At 31.5% G+C, this 20,831-nt stretch overlaps 2 protein-coding genes and 1 non-coding gene across 5 annotated transcripts; 1 reads left to right on the top strand and 2 right to left on the bottom strand.

Moving 5' to 3' along the window:
- The first annotated feature begins 9,725 nt into the window (after positions 1-9,725).
- On the top strand, positions 9,726-10,786 carry LOC7492116 (RING-H2 finger protein ATL8). The gene has a single exon (XM_002307164.4). It carries the CDS (start codon positions 9,966-9,968, stop codon positions 10,566-10,568), a length of 603 nt encoding a protein of 200 aa, XP_002307200.1. The 5' UTR covers positions 9,726-9,965; the 3' UTR covers positions 10,569-10,786.
- A 5,019-nt stretch (positions 10,787-15,805) lies between these two features.
- Positions 15,806-20,524, bottom strand: LOC7480447 (monosaccharide-sensing protein 2). 3 transcript variants are annotated; one of them, XM_002306383.4, is made up of 6 exons: positions 20,334-20,524; positions 19,127-19,333; positions 18,175-18,741; positions 17,180-18,078; positions 16,649-16,836; positions 15,806-16,537 (listed from the first exon to the last, which is right to left on the bottom strand). In XM_002306383.4, the coding sequence occupies exons 2-6, from the start codon at positions 19,203-19,205 to the stop codon at positions 16,111-16,113; spliced, it is 2,160 nt and encodes a 719-aa protein (XP_002306419.3). In that variant the 5' UTR covers positions 19,206-19,333; positions 20,334-20,524; the 3' UTR covers positions 15,806-16,110. The 3 variants fall into 3 exon arrangements, with proteins under 3 accessions (XP_002306419.3, XP_024458060.2, XP_052309289.1); XM_024602292.2 differs by lacking the exon at positions 20,334-20,524 and adding an exon at positions 19,569-20,018; XM_052453329.1 differs by lacking the exon at positions 20,334-20,524 and having other exon boundaries at positions 19,127-19,504.
- LOC127905401 (small nucleolar RNA snR46) lies at positions 20,397-20,585 on the bottom strand. The gene has a single exon (XR_008059376.1). It is a non-coding gene; the product is annotated as a small nucleolar RNA snR46 (small nucleolar RNA).
- Positions 20,586-20,831: the final 246 nt, after the last annotated feature.

Here is a 20,831-nt window from a genome sequence, read left to right as displayed (position 1 = left end):
ATTAAAATAAAGTTTTTTTGTTTTTTAAAAAATATTTTTGACATCAGCACATCAAAATGATCTAAAAACATATAAAAATATTAATTTGAAATAAAAAAAATAAAAAAATATATTTTTTAAATACTTTTAAAATATAAAAAATAACAGGCCGATGTAATCGAAAAAAACAAGTGGACAATTAATTTGACATGGTCCTATGAAAAAAGTGGACGTACAGGGTTTGTTTAATTATACGTTCTTATCTTAACATGAGAGAGCTTTCAGTGCTTAGCACTTTTATGTCCAGGTTTCTATATATTCTTTAGACAGAATTGAACTCGTCAATGGTTTCAGGACTGTTATATAAACAACTATTTAACAAAACAAATGTATAAATATCAGCCAAAATATTTAACGAAAGTGATATTTGTTAAGATTTTGGTATCAATTATTAATTATATATATATTAGTTATCTGAGTATTACATATTGGAAAAAAAATTAATGAAATATTCTAAATATTAATAGCCTAACTATTCATCTATGCTAAAAATGCAAAACTATCCTCTTTTATCTAATTTACAGCTTGACCGTTACTGCAATATTCTAGTCTCATTTCCCTTTATTAACAAATAAAAAAGGAGTGAATTACTTGTTTTTTAATCCCTGTAACCTAAGAATTGAACCAACATGAAGCTAGAAGACCCATGCATGGTATGGGTTTTGTTTTTTGTTTTAATTAAAAATGTTATGGCAAGCATGGCATATACAATATCATCGCAAAGGGAATTTGCGATAGTAAAACACTACTGCTCTCGATCCCTTTTGCTCTAACCTTTTTCTCAGCATGAAATACAAGGCAGAGAAAGAGACCAATAATGGCATTAGATTAGAGAAGAAGAGGATAATAGGTTGCACGAAAGAGACAGAGAGTTGAATCGCAACACTAAGACAAGAATTAGGTATTTTTGGAGGCACATATATATTGCAGGTATAACAAATAAGTAAGCAAAATAAATGAAGACTATTTTGTCAGAAAGGTAATATATATATATATATATATATATATAGAGAGAGAGAGAGAGAGAGAGAGAGAGAGAGAGAGTCAGATGCTAATGGTAATTAACGTTTGGAATGGTAATAATATTTTTTAAGGATGTTGGTAGTGTTAAAAGTAATTAATTATTGGAGCATGTCAACGAGAAGAGCAGTAGTCATGTACCTTCATGTCGATTATCCCAAAGTCAGATCTTATCACAATCCTTAACAAAAAAATTCCTAGCACTTGAAAATGACTGGGATTATTGGAACGAGTCAATGAGTAGTAGGTATGTGGAAGCTACTTTCACGTCAATTATCCCACAGTAGTCATGTCGAACATGGTTTTTTTTGGAACATAGAGTATATATACTAATGAGTTTTAAATTCCACATTGAAAAAACATGGTTTTTTCCATGGGAACATAGAGTATATATATGAAAGGGCTTCAAATCCCACATTGAAAAGATACTATGTTATCCTTTTAAGTTGAAATATTTAAACCAAAAGGTTTTTATCCCACATTGAAAAAACATGCTTTTTTTCATGGGAACATAGAGTATATATACTAATGGGTTTCAAATCCCACATTTGAAGAAAAAAAAAACCGGGTCTCGTTCGGGTTCGCCCGGGTTCCGGGTCGACCGGTCGGGTCGCCTGGGTTTGGCCGGGCTGTTGCCACAGCCGGTCTTTTATTAAACCCAGACCGGTCCAGCCACCGGGTCGACCCGCCGGGCCGAGCCGAGTTTAATAACAGTGCACATAACACTGTTCATTCTCTCCAATTTTATTGTAGATGTATATATATTTTTTCAATTTTTTTTTTTTTACGTGATTTCATTCTTTTTGGATCAAATTCAAAAACAATTGAATTAAATTTATTGACAAATAATAAAATTAAAAGATAAAGCACCAAAATAAAATAAAATAAAAACATTATTAATGGATGATGGTTTTACAGTTCACACAAAATGTTTACATTAGTCCTCCAACTTACAATCTATATATATTCCATCCCTCAATATTTTTTCAATTCAACGTTGGTGTAAAATTTTATTTTTGTTATTTTTAAATCCTTGATTTTAGAGATGAGTAAGGTTGTTAAAATCCAACAATAGAAAGAAAATCAGTATTTTCATCGATTCTGATAACCTAAATTGTTGATCTTGGTGTAAAGATTTTTATTTTAAAAAATAAGGCTCAAGCACAGTTTTCTCTTGCAGGCCTGCACGTGGGCTCTTCCTTTAATGGACAAGGCACCAGCATTTCTTGCCAGGCCCAACAATACTTGGCTTCTTTTCTCCTCTTGTTTTTTTTTTATAATTTTTTTTTTAGAAAAAATCATACTTTTTTATATATTTTTTTCTTAATATTTTTTTAAAATATATTTCATTAAACATCCTTTCTCTCTGATTTTTTTATTTTTTTATTTAACTTTTTTTTAAATAGTGGTTTTTTCTTATTATGTTGTATGTATTTAATTTTTGAAGAGTTTATTCTAATTCATTTAAAAAAAAATTATGTTATATATTATTGAAATGTTTTTTATATATAGTATTTATAATAAGTGAAACATCGGGAGACATTGTTTTTCTCTATAATTTTATTCAGTCAATTTTATGTGTGTGTTTATTTTCACTGTCATTTTATTAAATAAAAAATAATAATTTTAATAAACATAGTTATTGTACATTATTGAATAAAAGATTCATGTTTTGGAATCAAATATCTTGATCTATATTTGCCTCTCGACTTTTTCATATAAGTATTTAATTATCTTTAATGATTTTTTTTATTAACACAAATTATTCTCAATTTATATAATTAGATGCGTTAATAAGAATTTTTTTTTGCTTAATATTTTTATATGTAAAAAAAGCATGTTGGAAAAAGATGCATATGCAAGATATTTATTTTCAGATAATATTTGTAATGTGTAAAATTTCATAATATTTTTTTGCCTCTTATTTTATTTAATCAATTCCATGTATGTTTATTTTTATTTTTATTTAATTAAATAAAAAATCAATTTTTTGAACAATTTCTAATATTCTATTTATTATTAATGAATTTTATTTTTATTTATCATTAATGATTATTTATTTATTTATTAACACATATAGTTTTCAATTTATTTTATTAGATATACACATAAGTTTTTTTATTTTGATTTTTTATATATAAAAAACACTTTAAAAAAATCTTAAATTTTCTTTTTTATAGAAAAAAAACCAACCAGGGAGTCAAATAACTAGTCAAAACCATAACTTGATTTCATAAAAAAGTAAATGAGTTAAGCCCGTGGGTATAAAGTCAATAAGTCTAGAGTTATAAGAATCTTTACCATAACTTGCAAAAACCTATATTGAGCCCAAGTCTATAAAAGCTTTGGGATCACAAGCTGGAGACCCGCATGGTCAGGGACGGAGGCCTCGGGGGGCAGAAGGAGGCTTTTGCCACCCCTGGGCCCATATAGTTATGTATGCTAGCAGTTTTTTTTTTTTTTTTTGTTTTTTTTTAACACTGTAGACCCATGGTTTTGTTATGTCCAAATAATTTTGTTTTTTAACAGTGTATAAGTTTATGGCCACGGTTCCATTTCTTTTAAATTTCTTTTTTTTTTAATTTTACTCCTTTCACTTTTAATAATCTCATATTCTCTCCCTTTATTACGTCTATTTTCCTTCTTCTTCTTTTTTTTTCTTTCTTTTGATTTAAAAACTACATGTGTGCTAGGTCACAATTTAGTTTATTATTAGATTAAGAGCCACACTTCTTCGCGGGTTGGACTAATTTCTTTGCAGCTTCAAAAAATAATGCTAAAACATTATCATTGTATTTTAAATAGCGAAAAAAAATCAACAACTTTATATAATTAAAAGAAAACTAAAAAAATAATAATCGTCAAATCTCAGGAATCAAACTATAAAATAATAAAATTAAGAAAACAATCAATGAAAAAAAAGTATTAAAAAACAAAGCACAACCAAAATCAAGTGAGGTTGTTACACTCACGAGTAATATCATGCAGACATGATAATCCAATAGAAGAAAAATAATTTTAAAAAACAAAGTTTTATTTTAAAAAGAATTGAATAAAAAAAATAAAAAATAAAATGATGAAATGATGAAATAAAAAAAATAAAGGATAAAAAAATAACAATTAAGAGAATAAGAATCCCTTTCGAAAAAACAAACTAAAATGATAAACTAAAATTTTAAATTGAAGGGAAAAATTGAAAAAAATAATAATTAACAAATGAATTGAAAATAAAAAATAAAAATCAAGAGAATGATGACCGAATTAAAAAAAATAAGGATTATGGATCTAAGAATGAAATTGAAAACAAATTAAAATTTGATAAAAAGACTAAAAATCAAAATTAAAAATCAAAATATTGAGGGTCAAACCTTAAATATATATATAAAAAAAATTAAACTGAAGATAAAAATCAAATTCATGAAAAAATTCAAAAAAAAAAAACAAAGAAAACCAATTTTCAATGAACTCAATGATGATGGATGAAAATTTTAAAAATAACTGAAGCCAACTCGATCCAATCTTCACAATTTATAACACAGATTATAAGGTAGGATCACAACATAAAAAGCAAACCCAAAAAAATAACAATGTAAAATTTTAAACCAACCAAAATAACTAGGGTAAACTTGAAAAAACAAATAAAAAAAGTGATTTAAAAAGATGTAGATTTGAAAAGAAAAGGAACCAAATATGACACACACAAAATAAAACCAAATCATAAGGGGTGAAATTGAAAAATAATTTCAATTAATAAAAGGATAAGAACAACTAAAACTAATAATCAAAATGATGAGAACCATATTTGATATAAAAATAAAACATCAAGGGATAAAATCCAAAGACAAATTAATTTAATAAAGGATTCAAGACCAGAAACATCACAATTAAAATAATAAGAACCAAATCTAATATAAAAACTAAGTGTAAAGGGATGAAATTGAAAAAAATAATTAATTTAATAAATGATCCTAGATCAAATACGTTGCACTTAAAAGAATGAGGATCAAACATGATATAAAAATAAAGTATCAACAGATGAAATTGAAAAAATAAATTAACTCAATAGATGATTCAAGACCAAATATATTACAATCAAAAGAATAATGACCTAATTTAACTTAACAAACAAATAACTAGTTTTTTTTTTTTACAATGGCCAGCATAGTTTTCTAGGAGGAGAGAGGAAAAAGAGGGAGGAAGGAAAAAACTCATTGACGAAGCTCCTCCACATGCCGTCGGAGAACACACGCCTCACCACCATGATGAAGGGTAGTGAGGTGCATCGAACGCTGTCCTGACAGGTGGTATTCGATATTGTGTGGCGCATGCGCCACCTGAACAGTGTGGGCGGTACCATCCACTTTTGAATTTTAATATATATATTAAAAAATCAAATCACCCCTAACTCCATATAAAAATTAAAAGAAAAATTCATAACAAAAACCTAAAATGACCTTGCATTTATAGTAAAAAAACAAATATGAAAAACCCGGAAAGCCCCTAAACTAAAGGTAATTTTTTTCAATGGTCATTTGGTAATTATACTATAGAAAAAAACATAAAATTATTAATGAACACCTTCTTTAATGTAATTATTAACAAGCTCCATGAAAAAAACTCATATCAAAACCCAAGCTTGCCCACCAAGAACAATATAGTAATTTTAATATGGATTGTACTGTGTATAATCAACAATAAAACACTGATATGTTTTAATTTTTTTTGGTAATCCATGTCTTTACGTATCAATCACAATTCATGACTATATATATATATATTAAAAAATTACAAACAAAAGTGATAATACCACGGTAGACAAAATATCATAGCCTTGCTGGTGCGCATGATGCTTCTAAAACTGCCTGATCACTATCCCTATAATCCCAAAGCTGAACTCGAAGGTAGTCTGTGTGCCCATTGATCCCTCCATTGAGCCGCATTTTCTTTTCCTTTTTCTTTACTTTTATTATAATCCATCAACAATAATTAGAACACGACAGCCCATGTTCCCTGTACATTCTTTAAGTTCTTTTTTTAAGGACTTCTCAATCCATGTTTACAGATGGTACGGTTTTATGGTACTTTCTGTATATTTCTTTTCTATCCAAGTAGAGAAAATTCTTTGGTTAATCGGATATTTTTCTTCTTTTTTACCTTAGATATTATATATAATTATATTTTAAATTTGTAATAATAAAACATACCACTACACAAATAAATATTAGTAATTAATTCTACCAGATAGCTTAACTGATCAGATCTTGGATTTACTTATCAATAATTACGAGTTTGAGTTCCCTCAGAAAAGATTAATAAAAATATCTGAATATTTATAATAATAATAATAATAATAATAAAAGATGTTAGTAACTGTTTTGATAAGTACCGTACCATAGGATTTAATTCCATGATGACATGACACAAACCAATCAGCTTTTACCTTCCACAGACGGAACTGGGGCCTGGGGGTGCTATTTCAATTAATAAAGCTAGTTACTGTCGTTTGAATCGATATGCACGTGGCATCAGTTACCTATCATGATGGTATTGGTCATGTCACACACTGAGGTCTCATGCATCCTTGTCAATTTTGGACTTCACATCCACCTCAATTATGAGCGTAGATTACTATTATTTTATTATTTTATTTTTTAAAATTTATTTTTATTTCAGCATATCAAAATCATTTTAAAAATTAATTTAAAATTTTTACAAAAATATTTCTCAACCATAAAAACAAACATAATTATATATATATATATATCCTTCAAATAATTTTTAAGTTATATTATAATGAATATATTATCTTTGGCCCTAAGAAATACAACTCAATATATTCATATCCCAACAAGATATGCATCAAGGCAATATTGACATGACCTAGTGACTATTCATTAGATGTGTATGTTTGAGACAAAAATATGGTTAATTTTTTTTAATATATTATTTTTAAAGCACAAACCACACCTAACTAAATATAAAAACTACATGTTTTTTTATTGTTTTTTCCGTGTGATCCACCAACAAAAACCCAACCACGGCTCGATCCTAAACAAACCCCCGCCAATAATTATGAAATTTTGGCACATGTTTTTACCATGATATCCACCAACTAATGTTTGAATGCTTGCCCAGGAGAAGATAATTTCAATTGGATGTGAAGTGGGAGTCAAGAGAAGGAGGGTGAGAGAGTGGCTGTTTGCCAAACTTTGCACATGTTTAGCAAGGCTATTTCTGCCAATAGCCTTGAACTTTCGGCAACAATTCACTGAACATTATCCGTTTTCTTTCAACCTCGTTAATTGAATGCACTGTGCTTCTCTGGTCCTATAATTAGGTATAATTAGAAGACCTCATTGCCTTCTTTTTTATGAAGAATATTTACTTGGCATTTCTCATGCTTTCTGGGTTGTTTTGAGCCCACACTCCACCCCCATGGAATTAACGGATAGTCTTTCTCTCTGGGGCACATAATGTGTCGTCTCTTCCAAAAAGGAAAATGAAAAAAATGATATATCTTAGAGCAGCTGCCAACACCACTTTGACACCAACTTAATGAGACAAATACAGTTAATGCTTGCCGCAATTTGTTTAGCCGGAATAAGTACGTGTGTGCCTCCGTCAGACAGTCAGTCGATTAGGAGTCATCCCCGACAAGGTTGCTGTTAAGCATACTTTTTTATTTAAAAATAAATTAAAATAATTAATTTAAAACCAAAAAAATTCAATTTATTTAAAAGCTCCCAAATACCTTCAACTTAAACTAATTAACCAAGGATATATTGATTTCCTCTCAAGAGTAAATTGGCTGACAGATACATTTGCTTTTTGGGATTAATGAGAATTCCTTCACCAAAGTAATGTGAATGCAGAATTGCATTAGTAATCTTTAGGACTTTTCCCCCCCTTTTCTTTGAATAAGGATCATATGATTCACCGACAGCTTGTTAATGTGTTATAATTTCGATTAAATTATACCTTTTAACTTAAAATAGTAGAAGTCGATTCGGGGTGTTTGGAGTGGCGTTTCAACTGGAATTTTTTTTTTAAAATTTTATTTATTTATTTATTTTTATGTATTTTAAATATTTTAATGTTAAAAATGAATTTTAAAAAATTATTTTAATATATTTTCAAGAAAAAAACACTTTAAAAAGCAGAATAACTTGAAAAAAATAGCTAATAATATGTATCAACTAGCCAAAACAACATTTTACACTTTCGGCTCATTTAACCTTATCTACAAAGATAAAAATTTCTTCTAATGGCAGGATTAGATTTAGGCTTTTTCTGGTTAAAAGTAAGATAATTCCAGTTATCAACAACATTAATAAAATAATGTCATATGCTCCTTAATATTGAAAAACAAGCTAACTAAAAATACTAATTTTATTTTAACACGCTATGCTTAAATTTACTTGAATTAATTATATGAAATCATCATCATCTTTATCATTAAATTTTTTACTCCTCAAACTTCATAATATATGTATTATTCTCCAATATTTCACTAAGAGCTTAAATAAGATTTTATTTTTGCGTTACAATCTATTTTTTTAAAATAATTTTAAAATTGTTTTTTTTAAATATTAAATTAATATTTTAGATAATTTTGATGTGTTAAAGTTAAAAATAAAAAAAATATTATTTTAATATATTTTTAATTAAAAAATACTTTAAAAAAATACTCTTCACTACAATACTAAACAAATACTACATTTAAACAAAAGATGAAATAAAAAATTTGAGATGTATCAATTCAATTCGAATTAAAGTTAGACTGAAGAAAGGATTTACACTGAAATGATCCAAATAATATTCCAACAATTAAAACAAAAAAAGAAGAAATTCTTAATAACTTAAATTATTATTATTATTATTATTATTATTATTATTATTATTATAAGGGTACCAAAACTCCAAAAGATATTATTATCTCAACCAATTGATTAAATTTAAAATCAAACAAATTGGTCCAACCAAGAAATTGCAGGGTATCTTATCCATAATAATAAAAATAAAAATAAAAATAAAATAATAATAGAGTAAGGAAAATTTGAGATGTATCAATTCAATTCGAATTAAAGTTAGACTGAATAAGAAAGGATTTACACTGAAATGATCCAAATAATATTCCAACAATTAAAACAAAAAAAAGAAGAAATTCTTAATAACTTAAATTATTATTATTATTATTATTATTATTATTATTATAAGGGTACCAAAACTCCAAAAGATATTATTATCTCAACCAATTGATTAAATTTAAAATCAAACAAATTGGTCCAACCAAGAAATTGCAGGGTATCTTATCCATAATAATAAAAATAAAAATAAAAATAAAATAATAATAGAGTAAGGAAAATTTGAGATGTATCAATTCAATTCGAATTAAAGTTAGACTGAATAAGAAAGGATTTACACTGAAATGATCCAAATAATATTCCAACAATTAAAACAAAAAAAAGAAGAAATTCTTAATAACTTAAATTATTATTATTATTATTATTATTATAAGGGTACCAAAACTCCAAAAGATATTATTATCTCAACCAATTGATTAAATTTAAAATCAAACAAATTGGTCCAACCAAGAAATTGCAGGGTATCTTATCCATAATAATAAAAATAAAAATAATAATAAAATAATAATAGAGTAAGGAGGACCTGCCCCCCCTACTTCCACTGACTCTGTAATTGCTCCCATCCCCCTTTCATTACATCCCCATGGGAACTGAAACTGCCTACCAATCTTTGAATCTCTTGAAAACCCCAACCCACCCCTCTTTTTGTTTATAAAAACAAGAACCTCCTCCAAGAATTCAATTCTTGATATCTCCATTTACTTCATCAACATTCCAACAACTCAACATCCCGATCCTTGCTCTGCTCCACTGCAATCATTCATGCCTCGCTTTACCAGAATACTCAACACCAAGGCGGCTGAGCCACCAGCTGCGGTGAACCTGGAGTCCGACTTTGTCGTTATATTAGCAGCTCTTTTATGTGCATTGATATGTGTGGTGGGCCTCATAGCGGCGGCTCGCTGTGCCTGGCTCCGCCGTGTCACCGGTGGCGCCTCCAGTGGACCACCTCCTCAGGCCAAAGCTAACAAGGGTGTGAAGAAGAAGAACCTCCAGCTTCTCCCCAGGTTCACTTACTCTGCTGGAGGTGGGGGCGCCACCACCAGTTTTGGAACAACAGAGTGTGCAATTTGCTTAGGTGAGTTTGTTGAAGGAGATGAAGTGAGGGTTTTGCCTCAGTGTGGACATGGATTCCATGTTGGATGCATTGACAAATGGCTCGGCTCTCATTCCTCTTGTCCCTCTTGCCGTCAGATTTTGGTGGTGGCTAGGTGTCAGAAATGTGGTCAGTTTCCTGCTTCCACCTCCTCCTCCTCTTGTGGTGGTGGAAATGCCACTGAGGTTGAGTTGAGCACTAGAGAAGATGGCAATGCCAATGATGGTAATATAAATCGTGCCAATGATGCAGGCGCTTTCTTGCCTTGACAAACAGAGAGAACAGCTTTGGGTTGTACTGTGAAGCTGCTTAGCATAACCAAATTACAGATCGTAAGCTGTGTGTGTGTGGGTGTGTGTATATATCAGCGAATTTTAATGTGCTATATCATTTAGTACATTTTTTGAATTTGAAGGCTAATTTATCGCTCTCCATGTCTTCATTTTGAGCATTGATATATAATGGGCTATGAAGTTTCCAGTTTGAACCTTCGGGCCAGTTATTGCACAACAGGATTAAGCTCTTACCAGGTTAGATCTTAAGCATGGCTGGTTTTCGCGCAATGAGATTAAATTATTTCAGGATTAGGTTCTGAGCATTGTCATCCGTACCTGGGCTGATGAGACACCGCTTTGATTCAAGTGTTATTATTGGACTAAACACTCGTTAGTTTTATAATCTCTCATTAGCTCTTTAATCACCCTTTTGATTGTCTTTGCGGCTGGATCTATCTAAACTTCCACTGGAAATGAAGGAGAGGCACTTTAAAGTCAATTTTTTCACACTTCAGCTTTTGAAGATTCATTTTCTATCAAGAAAACTTCCAAGGGGTCATTGACATTTGATACCCACCTTCCACTTTTGCTTAAATTATAGCATAAATCAAGATTCGAGCTCGTGCAATCATCCAGCATCTACATATTCCTTTTTGAATAGTGTTCTCTTTGCGTTCTAATTTCTATACCTTGTAGTACTCGCAATTTCTTTATAAATTATTTCCCTCTCGATCCATTACCTGTTTGCCATCTATTTCGAATTCCAGTTTCTTCAACTCCCAACTCGTTTTCTCTGCGTATGGCATCACATCACAAAAATAGTGAATTGGCACGCAAGAGAAATCAGGAGAAGAGAGAGAGCATAAAGTAGATGCCTTAGCCCTTATCTTATGCGTTCTATCCAATCTAATGAATCCAAGGTTGGAAAGTGGTGATATTCCAAAAGAGGCTCGAGAAGGGTGACTGTTCTTTATCCTACAGAAAGCACACCATCTACCACAAATCCGAGGTTATCCTTGTAGGAAAAAGATTGTAAATATCTCATACATCGGGGTTGAAAGGGATAAGCGATGTCTTTTTTTTCCTCCCAAGCATAATTGCAAAGCACTATAGGGACAAGCAACAACCGCCTAGACAATGAAGCGAACATGGAAGGATACAGAGAACTCACTCGCTTATGCCACCAGCCTGAACGTGTAAAGAATTGCGATAAATAATGTTTTTTTAAATAATTCTTGTTTGTAAATATATTAAAATAATTATTTTTAATTTTTTTATACTAGATAATTTTTTTAAAGTACAATTGAATCACAATGCAAAATAAAACCTTAGTAACTAGATAAACTTCTCTTAACTTTCCCCAAAATCCAGATAAGAAAATGCCATCTCTTCATGCAACTTCTCACTCGCGTGCCTTCCTTATTGAGTGCAAATAAGCTTCTGACTTTTAAATGTCTCAACACAAATTCCAGCCTAACATAGGTATGGTATTCAAATGAAATTGAAGGCGTAGAAGTGAACTTGTTCCATGGTCAAAAAGTTGAGTCTCAATCAACAAAATAAAGGGTTCCATTCCTAGAATAACAAGACTTCTTGAACTTGCATTTTCTACAAACATGGAGAGATCATCTAACATTCAACATCTAAATCAAGGTTGTCAATTCTATTCTGATTAGTGTTTCATTTTTTCTTATTTTAGTTCTAGAGCATTTCAATATTCCGTTATGGATCTTGTGTTTTGTGTGTGTGACACACACACACACACACAATTCAAAATACTAATTCAACATACATATTTTAATTCAAATCTAAAAATAAATTAACTTCAAATTATACAATACAAATATAATGTGAAACATCTAAACATAATTTTCAATTTTAAAACATTTCTAAATAGTCAAGACTATAGAGAACTTTAATTTAAAGTAATTCAACATTAACAAAATACCAAAATATTGAGAAAGTAAAAGGTTTAACACAAAAGAAGTATAAATCAAACATTATCTCCATCATTAACATATAAATAAGGATCTTGATCTTGTGGTGGTATGGAAAGTCATCAACTAGACATTCCAGTAGATGGTCATTTCCACTCAGTTCATCACACCATCAAAATGGATATGTTTATCATCTAAAGTTAAAATAGACAAAGGTGTCTTAATAGTCTCCTAACTTAAATCCTCCCCATAAAAAAGGTTAGGTTATTCACAAATTCACTCATTCAATAATTCAAGGTTATCAAGGCTAATGAAATTTAAAACATTTTTTTTTGCTCAAATTCCTATAAGAAAATAACATGAATATAACTATATATATTAGTGATAAACTCAATTTTTTTTAAAATAATACCAATGCTAATGAAAATAGTAATAATCATTTTTAATCTTATTTATATGAATCAGTGACCATCCCCAAAGCATCCATTAAAAGGCACCAATTATGCATATTATAAGGTTTGAAACTACGAGGATTCAAGAGGGATTGATTGGACTGATTCTGGATATTTGAGCTAAGAAGTTGGAAATTTGTTAGACTAGACCTTTATGTACTGTTTGGACCATATCTGGAGCTATAAGTGAAATTTTTCTATAATTCTAGTTGAGTTGGAAACTAAACATCTCAAGCTTTCTATGTATATTTTATAGTCCCGGTAATTCATTCAGATGAGAGATAACAACATGTTTGAAGTTAGGTCAAAAGTTGTTGTATAAGTTTTTGCTATTTGTTTCCTTATGATTTGTAAACTTCTTTTTAGCAAGAATTCTTTTTCTATAAGAACAATATAGGTGGAGACAATTGGAATTATTTTAGTAAGGGTTTCCATGTCAGCAACTTGTATTTTCTCTTGTTTTGTAGATTTCCACATTGACAAGGTATATGTATCATTTAAGAACATTAAAGGCGGTTTTGGACTTATATTCTTCAATGCACAATTTTACTCTGTAAAGAATATTTTTCGATCCAACTATTAGATCGAGCTAAAGAATTTTCTGATAGTTTTAAAGGCTTGTTTTTATATAGAGTTAAAATTTCATAGTAATCAAACATTGAGAAGGCCTTTTGATAAGGTCTAGAAACTACTATGTGGGAGTTGTATTAGTTTTTTAGTTGATTTAGGATTCTTTTTTCTATTTTATTTAGAACTCTTTTATTATTTTTTCAACATTATTTAGGGTGTTTTTACTTATTATAAATAGAGTTATTTATCTTGTATTTAGTTTTTTTTTTTTACAGAATTTGATTTCAAAATAATTTATTGTGTGATTATGAAATGATTCTCTTAATTTAGTTCTTGATTGAGCTACTATGACTTATCAAAGAACTAACCAAGCTTCGTGGTGTCTTTTATACTTGTTCGCGTCTCCTTATAGACATTGTGTGGGGGCTTAGTTTCTATACTTTTTGTGCCTCGATACAAGTAATCATTATATCAAACTCAATCACAAGCCTGAATGTAACTTTCTTAGAAAAAAATAGATTCGACTATGGTTTTTTTTTTTTATCTTTATATCCATTAGGTTCGTATCAAATGGTATTAGAGCGAGGCTTTAAATCATGTTATATCCCTTTTATCTTCAAGTGTTTCACATAGTTTATTGTTACCGAGTTCTTTATCTTCTCTAAAAACTAGTTGCAACATCAAGTTAAAAAAAAAAGAAATTATTTGTGATCTTGATTAAATAAAGTTTTATAAAAGAAAGAATAAAGAAAAATCACAAGAAAAATAAATTTTTAGGGTTTGTTGCAAATTTTGATTTAAGAAACATAGAATTCAACCACTTTTGATTTAAATCTAAAAACAATATTAATTCTTAGGGTTTCTTGGAGATAAATCTTGATTTGAGATATTTTAAGTTTATTTGGTTGGTCTTTCTTGAATTTTTTTTTTTTAAAATAGGTAGTTTTTGCATATTTGTTTTAGTTTTCACCACCATATATATATATATATATATATATATATATATATATATATATATATATATATATATATATATATAATGCTTTTGTTATTTTTAGTGGTTTAAATCTTATACCATTAGTTTCTTAATTTTCATAGTCTTTATTTTATGTCTTCGTATCATTCATATTTTGCACGAATTCATATTGATATTTTGCGATTTCATATTTCTAGTTTTGTATTGATAGTTTTCAATCTTTATTGTTTATTGAGTCTTTATATTATTTGATTATGTCATTAAGATATTAATCTTTATTTTTTTGTGAATTAGTTCTTTAAATAACTGAAATCTTGAGAATTAAGTGGTAAAAGACGAAGGTGAGCATATTAGAGTGAAAATAAAATTTTTTACGTAAAACATGAAAGAAATGAGATCTATTGAGTGTAAACACGTGATGAAGTGTGTGTATTGCTACTAACTTAATTTTCAACTCTTGACGTGTCAACTAAGAGTGGATCACCATCACCAAAAGATAGGAATAATCCTGAATCATGTTATTTGACCATGCAATAATAATTAAAGTTAATTCACCTAATTGGGATGATTGGTTTGAAAACTTAAGTGGCTAGTCTTTAAGATGGGTCAGACCGTAGAGATTTGGAAGGAAGAAGGTCTATGAGATGAGTTAATTTACCTATAGAAGAATCTACAACAAAAAATAGAGATGAAAAGACCAAGAATTTTGATGATAACTATGTTGGTAAGTTTCGGCCATATAGAAACCAAAGTCCCGGGATAGTTCAGTCACTTGAGCAATTCAACTATAGAAGAGCAGACATGGAGAATAGATTTTAGGATGGTTTTGATAGAGATTTGGGTTTACATTTGGACATTATTAAGATGAAGATTCCAACTTTCAAGGCGGAAAACTATCTGAAAGCTTATTTAGAGTGAGAAAAGAAAGTGAAGTTGATTTTTTACTATCACCATTACTCTAGGATAAAAAAGTAAAACTTTTTATTGAGTTTACTAACTATACTATTATTTGGTGGGATCGACTTGTATTGGAAAAAATAAGTAATAGAAAGAGACCCATGAAAACTTGGGATGAAATGAAAACAATCATGAAAAAAAAGTTTTTTTCTAATTATTATTATAGAGAACTATATCAAATATTATAGAGTTTGTGTCAAGATCTAGGAGTGTGATGAATTATAACAAAAAAATAAAAATTGTTATAATTAGAGCTAATACCATTAAAGAAACTACAATGCTAAGGTTATTATTGAATAGAAAGATACTAATGGCATAAATTGTGAAGACACCAGCAAGTGTGAAAACCAACATCAGCAAGTGATTTACGCAAATGTGAAAACCAAAATTTTTCTTTTTGCTGCAGTGCCTATGATAGAAATTTGATTTACTCTCCTCTCCTAAAACACTTTCTTTGCCAACGATTTATCTCTGCTAGACTGCCATACTAGCCACTGCTGAACCAACATGAGCAAGTGCCCAACATTAAAAATGACAAAAAAAGAAAGAGGGGTAGGACATTGACAGGTCCAAAAAAAGAACAGGGAATCATTCCAGTAGAACTAAAACAACAGTGAAATTTGATCTCTAGTAGGATGCTCAGGTCAATCATTCTTGGAACCCACAGCAAAGAACTCGGTGATGACTTCAAGGGGCATGCCCTTTGTCTCAGGAACCTTCAAGAAAACAAAAATCCATGACACCGCGCATCCAATGGCATAGATTGTGAAGACACCAGAAAGGCCAAAGAAGTTTAGCATAACAGGAAGCGAGTACGTGATCGTGATGTTTCCAATCCAATATGTCAGAGAACATATTGTGATGCAAATGCCACGAACACGAGTCGGGAAAATTTCAGCACAGAGGATGTTTGGAATTACTCCGAAGCCCATGACGAAACAACTCAAATAGATCATAACACTGCCAGTAGAGATCACTGCTTTCAAAGACGAGTCCATGTTGACAATACTGCCAAGGACAAAAGCAACTAGCGATGCTACCAAGATAGGAATGGTGTACAGCAAAATAGATCTGAAGGAAGCAAAAGAGTCTGTTGGCAGAAGTGGCTCTCAACTAGAAATATAAATAACTCATAGTTTCTAAATGAACAAAACCAAAAATTCTTTACTAGAAGAAACTGACCTTCTGCCAGAGACATCCATTAGTCTCATGGCAAGAAATATGCAAGGAAGCATCAAGAATGTAGTGAGAATACTCATCAAGTAAGATGCAGAAGCTGAACTCAAGCCCAGACTTGATAGAAGAACTACCACCCCTGCTTGCTCAAGAATCTGGGGTGTGTAGTAGAGAACACCATTTATGCCAGCAACCTGTAGAAACAAGAAGATTACACATGAGGCATAAATAGGAAAAAAGATGGAACATTTAATAATCTACGTTTAATATTATAATCGATGATTGATAAAACAAGAATTAGTTCATTGATGAACGACAAAATGTTATGCATCAGAGCAGGTGAAGGATTATTGTTGAATTGCGTTCTTCAGCCAAATGATAAAACCAAATAAAACCGATGTTTTCTCTCAAACAAAGCAGTCAGCTAGGAGAGTTATGAAATTCAAAGATTCGGTTGTTGAAATCCAGAAAGAGCAGAATTTGCTACAAGGAACAATCGCATATAAACAACTCGTGTTGCAAAATGTCCTGATATACCTGCTGGAGTATTTGAAGCCCTACTCCAACAATCAATGCACGCTTAACTCCTGGTTCAAAAAGGTCACCGCAGCTTGGACCTTTAGCAGCAATTTCTGATGGGTGAATAGCTGCTAGACCTTCTGATGCTTGACCCAGTATGTCCTTAGAACAAACAGCAGGTTGGCTAACCAGAGCAGCAGCTTGTACAAACTCATCTTCAGGAATGTCAATTCCAGCAGAGGAAGTAACTGAATGCTTCTGAGAACCAATCGTACCTTCCTGGTGCAAATATATCCTCTGAAGCCCTCCTTCCTTACTACCATCTTTACCTATCTTCTCAGACCATTTATATGCCAGCTGCCATCCGCCACCAATACCCATCGCACCTTCTTCCCCAGAATTTACGAGGCTGCTATTGCGCCAATGACTGATGCCCTTTTCCATGCTAGAATGTTGGTGTGATAGTAACGGGCTTCGCAAATTGTCATCAGAATCAGCTCTAGAAGCTTCTGGATAAGAGTCCTCGCCATCCTTGTCGCCCTCTTCGTCCCACTGTTCATTTCTACCTTGATTTTCTCCAACACTCACCATGCTTGCAGTGTTTGGAAAAAGCAAGCTGCGTGTGCTTCCCGTTGTAGGCATGTTCTCATGGACACTTCCAAATAGAGTGACAAGTGGATCCATCAAAGGCACGGTTTGGTTTACCAAACTGCCGTTACGGGACAACATCCCTAAACTACTGAATCCAGCGGTGACTGGTTTGGCAATCCACGAGACACCTTCCTCGGGCCCATATAATTTAACATGTTCTTTCGCATCAGTTTCACCAGTGATCTCATTGGCTGGGCCAATAATGTACTCTTCTATTGTTGTTTCGGTCCCAACACCAAGACCTTCAAGTAGCAAAGCCAGCTCACCTGCAGATCATAGGAGCTTTAGATTTGCCACCAAAAATCTCAACCACATGGAAGAAATAGAAGAGTTCCACTGAGAATGCAAGCTTATAAACAAACCTGAAACGTCTTCCCTACCACGAAGTCTCTGCAAAACCTGTTTAGCTTCGATCATCTTTCCTTTACTCACAAGCCACCTTGGAGATTCAGGCAAGAAAAAAAGCGTCAATGCTAGATAAATGACAGCGGGGATTGACAGAGTCCCAAGCATCAGCCGCCAGCTTGGTGAATCCATCATTGACATGAAAAACACCATGCAATATGACAAAAACATTCCTCCTGAGCCCATAAACTGTGGAAGTGTATTTAATTGCCCCCTCATCTCAGATGGAGCCGTTTCAGATATATATAAAGGAACAAGAGTGACAGCAAGACCAACTCCAAAACCATCAAGTAGTCTCGCCAAAAGTAGGACATAAACATTGGGAGCCCATAGTATAATTATGCTGCTTAGAAGATAAAGAATTGACGACATTATCAGCATCGGACGTCTTCCGAAGATATCTGATACTGTTCCAGAAAATGTTGTGATAGTAGTGCCACCGATAATTGACATGGCTACAATCAGCCCTTCTACTGCTGGTTGAGACTGCAAATTTAACTCCTCCTTGATGTAAGGAATGGATCCTGAAAACAGAAGGCCACAATATTTAGTTCCACAACGCAAATTGATACGAAGCCATGTTTTTTTCCCTTCTTCCGAATCTTATATAGACTTTAATTTCATTACTGTAAATCAAAAGCCTTGTGATGCACCTAAAGTTGAGATTTCCATTAACTCTATGGACTCAAAACTTCTATGTCCTTTAATATCTTCATATTCTCAGCAACCGAAGAAAGAGTTGAGGATAAGAAAAACCAAAAATACCAGCTTGCTCATGAATCAAGAATCACAGCATGGAATGCAAACGACCAGAATGCAACTTTAACAATAAATAATGCAATGAACAAAAAAGATATTTGATTTCTATATTATATGAAATTAAATAATGGTATACTGGCATGTAAATACCTGCAATGGTTGAATTATCCCATCCTTGTAACAGATTCCCCACCGTAGCAGCAAGTGCTACAAGAACAGCTCCCCTCATCTTTACAACCAATGAACAACCCTCCTTTCCCTGGAATAGAGTTTATATCAGAGGAGAAGGGATTGCTGTCAAGCTTTTCAGATCAAACACTTATATGGGCTGTCTCAAAAGTATAGGATTCACCAAGCCTGCATAAAAAAATGTCAAGAAATTAATACCAATACCAACTATATATATGTTGTGAAAAAAATCACTGCCAAATCGAAGACAAGAACTCATGATCCATTTGACGGCATTGAATCTATACTAATGCATGCTCATGAAAATAAGTTATGAAGCAATTAAATCGGTTTGGTTTGCACATTTAGTAATTTTCCAAAAACATTGAATCTTTCTCTATAACTTTGGAGAGAGAGAAGGTACCTGCCAAGAATGTCCAAAAGACATGGTTGAAAAAATGTCTATGATCAATATTACCAGTTCAAAATCCAAACACAAAAGGAAACCAAACAGAGAATGACATTAGGCCATGTCAGCATGTTAATGTTAGTAAAATAACTAATTTTTCATATCCAGGTTCTTCCTTTTTTAAGCAATTCAAATGATAGACATTGTCTGCTTAATTTAAGATGTTGTGTGGCACAAGGAATACAAATCATAGCTTCTTATTTCCCAAGTGGGAGACAGACAATCACCCTCTATTAATCTTAACCTATTTTTCACCTTCCCTCCTAGCAATCCTATTCATCACCAGTGAATTGTCTAAACAACACCAACCATTTAACGATTAGTGTCTGAAATTTATTGGTTAAGTCCACCGTCAATACTCTACAAATTAATTCGAAATGAATAGCCTTATTACTCTGAAATAGAAAGGAAAAAAAAATAACAAAGAAAGAAAGTCCCGATGATATGTCAATGAATTGGATAAATCACTTGTATAATCACATACTGCTAGCAATAAACATCCCCATCGATAAAATTAATTTTGCCACCTGCCAAAATGGATTGATACACTTCCATCTAAACTTCCCTTCAACATAAATATGCAATCCAACACGCAGTAATCAACAACCAATGACAAACACAAAAAGAAAACAACATAAACACAGAGCATCAGAGTTCAGAATTGAGGCCAGTCGAGCGGAATATTTCATAAATTCACTACTGTCAGCTTGGATGACATACCTTTAATTGAACGGAATGATGGACTCGAGTCTTCATATTTGCAAGTATCTATGGAATAACACGTAATGATTAAAAAAAAAGAAAAAGAAAAGCATGATCAGTGCTCCTACTTTGTTTTATTCTTCTGTTTTGAAAGGTGAATTTTTAAGTTAATGTTAGTGTTTCTACCGCATGTTTTGTCCCTTAATTGTCGCTTTGCATTCCTAAACAATGGCAAGGTTTCCATGTATATGACTATTTGAATGACAAGACACAATACCAAAATCAAATGATGTTGTCTATTGTGGCATCCTCGGTGAAGGTGTAGTGGCATGCACGTTTGTTTTTCTACGAAGCCTAATTGTTGAAAGCCCAAGATGGAAAGCAGCATGCCCAAGATCTAAGCTTAGGCTTGTGGTCATCGAATTTGGGTCTCTTTGCTCGGTTGATTGATGTTCTTTTTACTCTTAGTTTGTTTTTCTTTCTTTCTCTGTTTTTTTTTTTACCTAAAAGGTATTC

The sequence above is a fragment of the Populus trichocarpa genome, chromosome 5 (assembly GCF_000002775.5).
Source record: "Populus trichocarpa isolate Nisqually-1 chromosome 5, P.trichocarpa_v4.1, whole genome shotgun sequence".
In the NCBI taxonomy this organism is placed as follows: domain Eukaryota; kingdom Viridiplantae; phylum Streptophyta; class Magnoliopsida; order Malpighiales; family Salicaceae; genus Populus; species Populus trichocarpa.
Note: the sequence above shows the minus strand (reverse complement) of the source record. Positions and strands in the feature narration are given on the sequence as shown.

Excerpts from the sequence above, each read along its gene's own strand:
- LOC7480447 (XM_002306383.4), bottom strand. The coding sequence starts at position 19,205 with ATGAGGGGAGCTGTTCTTGTAGCACTTGCTGCTACGGTGGGGAATCTG. Across the intron at positions 18,079-18,174 it reads TGGTAGGGAAGACGTTTCAG|GTGAGCTGGCTTTGCTACTT; the intron begins GTTTGTTTATAA and ends TATGATCTGCAG. Across the intron at positions 16,538-16,648 it reads ATGGATGTCTCTGGCAGAAG|ATCTATTTTGCTGTACACCA; the intron begins GTCAGTTTCTTC and ends TGCTTCCTTCAG.
- LOC7492116 (XM_002307164.4), top strand. The coding sequence starts at position 9,966 with ATGCCTCGCTTTACCAGAATACTCAACACCAAGGCGGCTGAGCCACCA.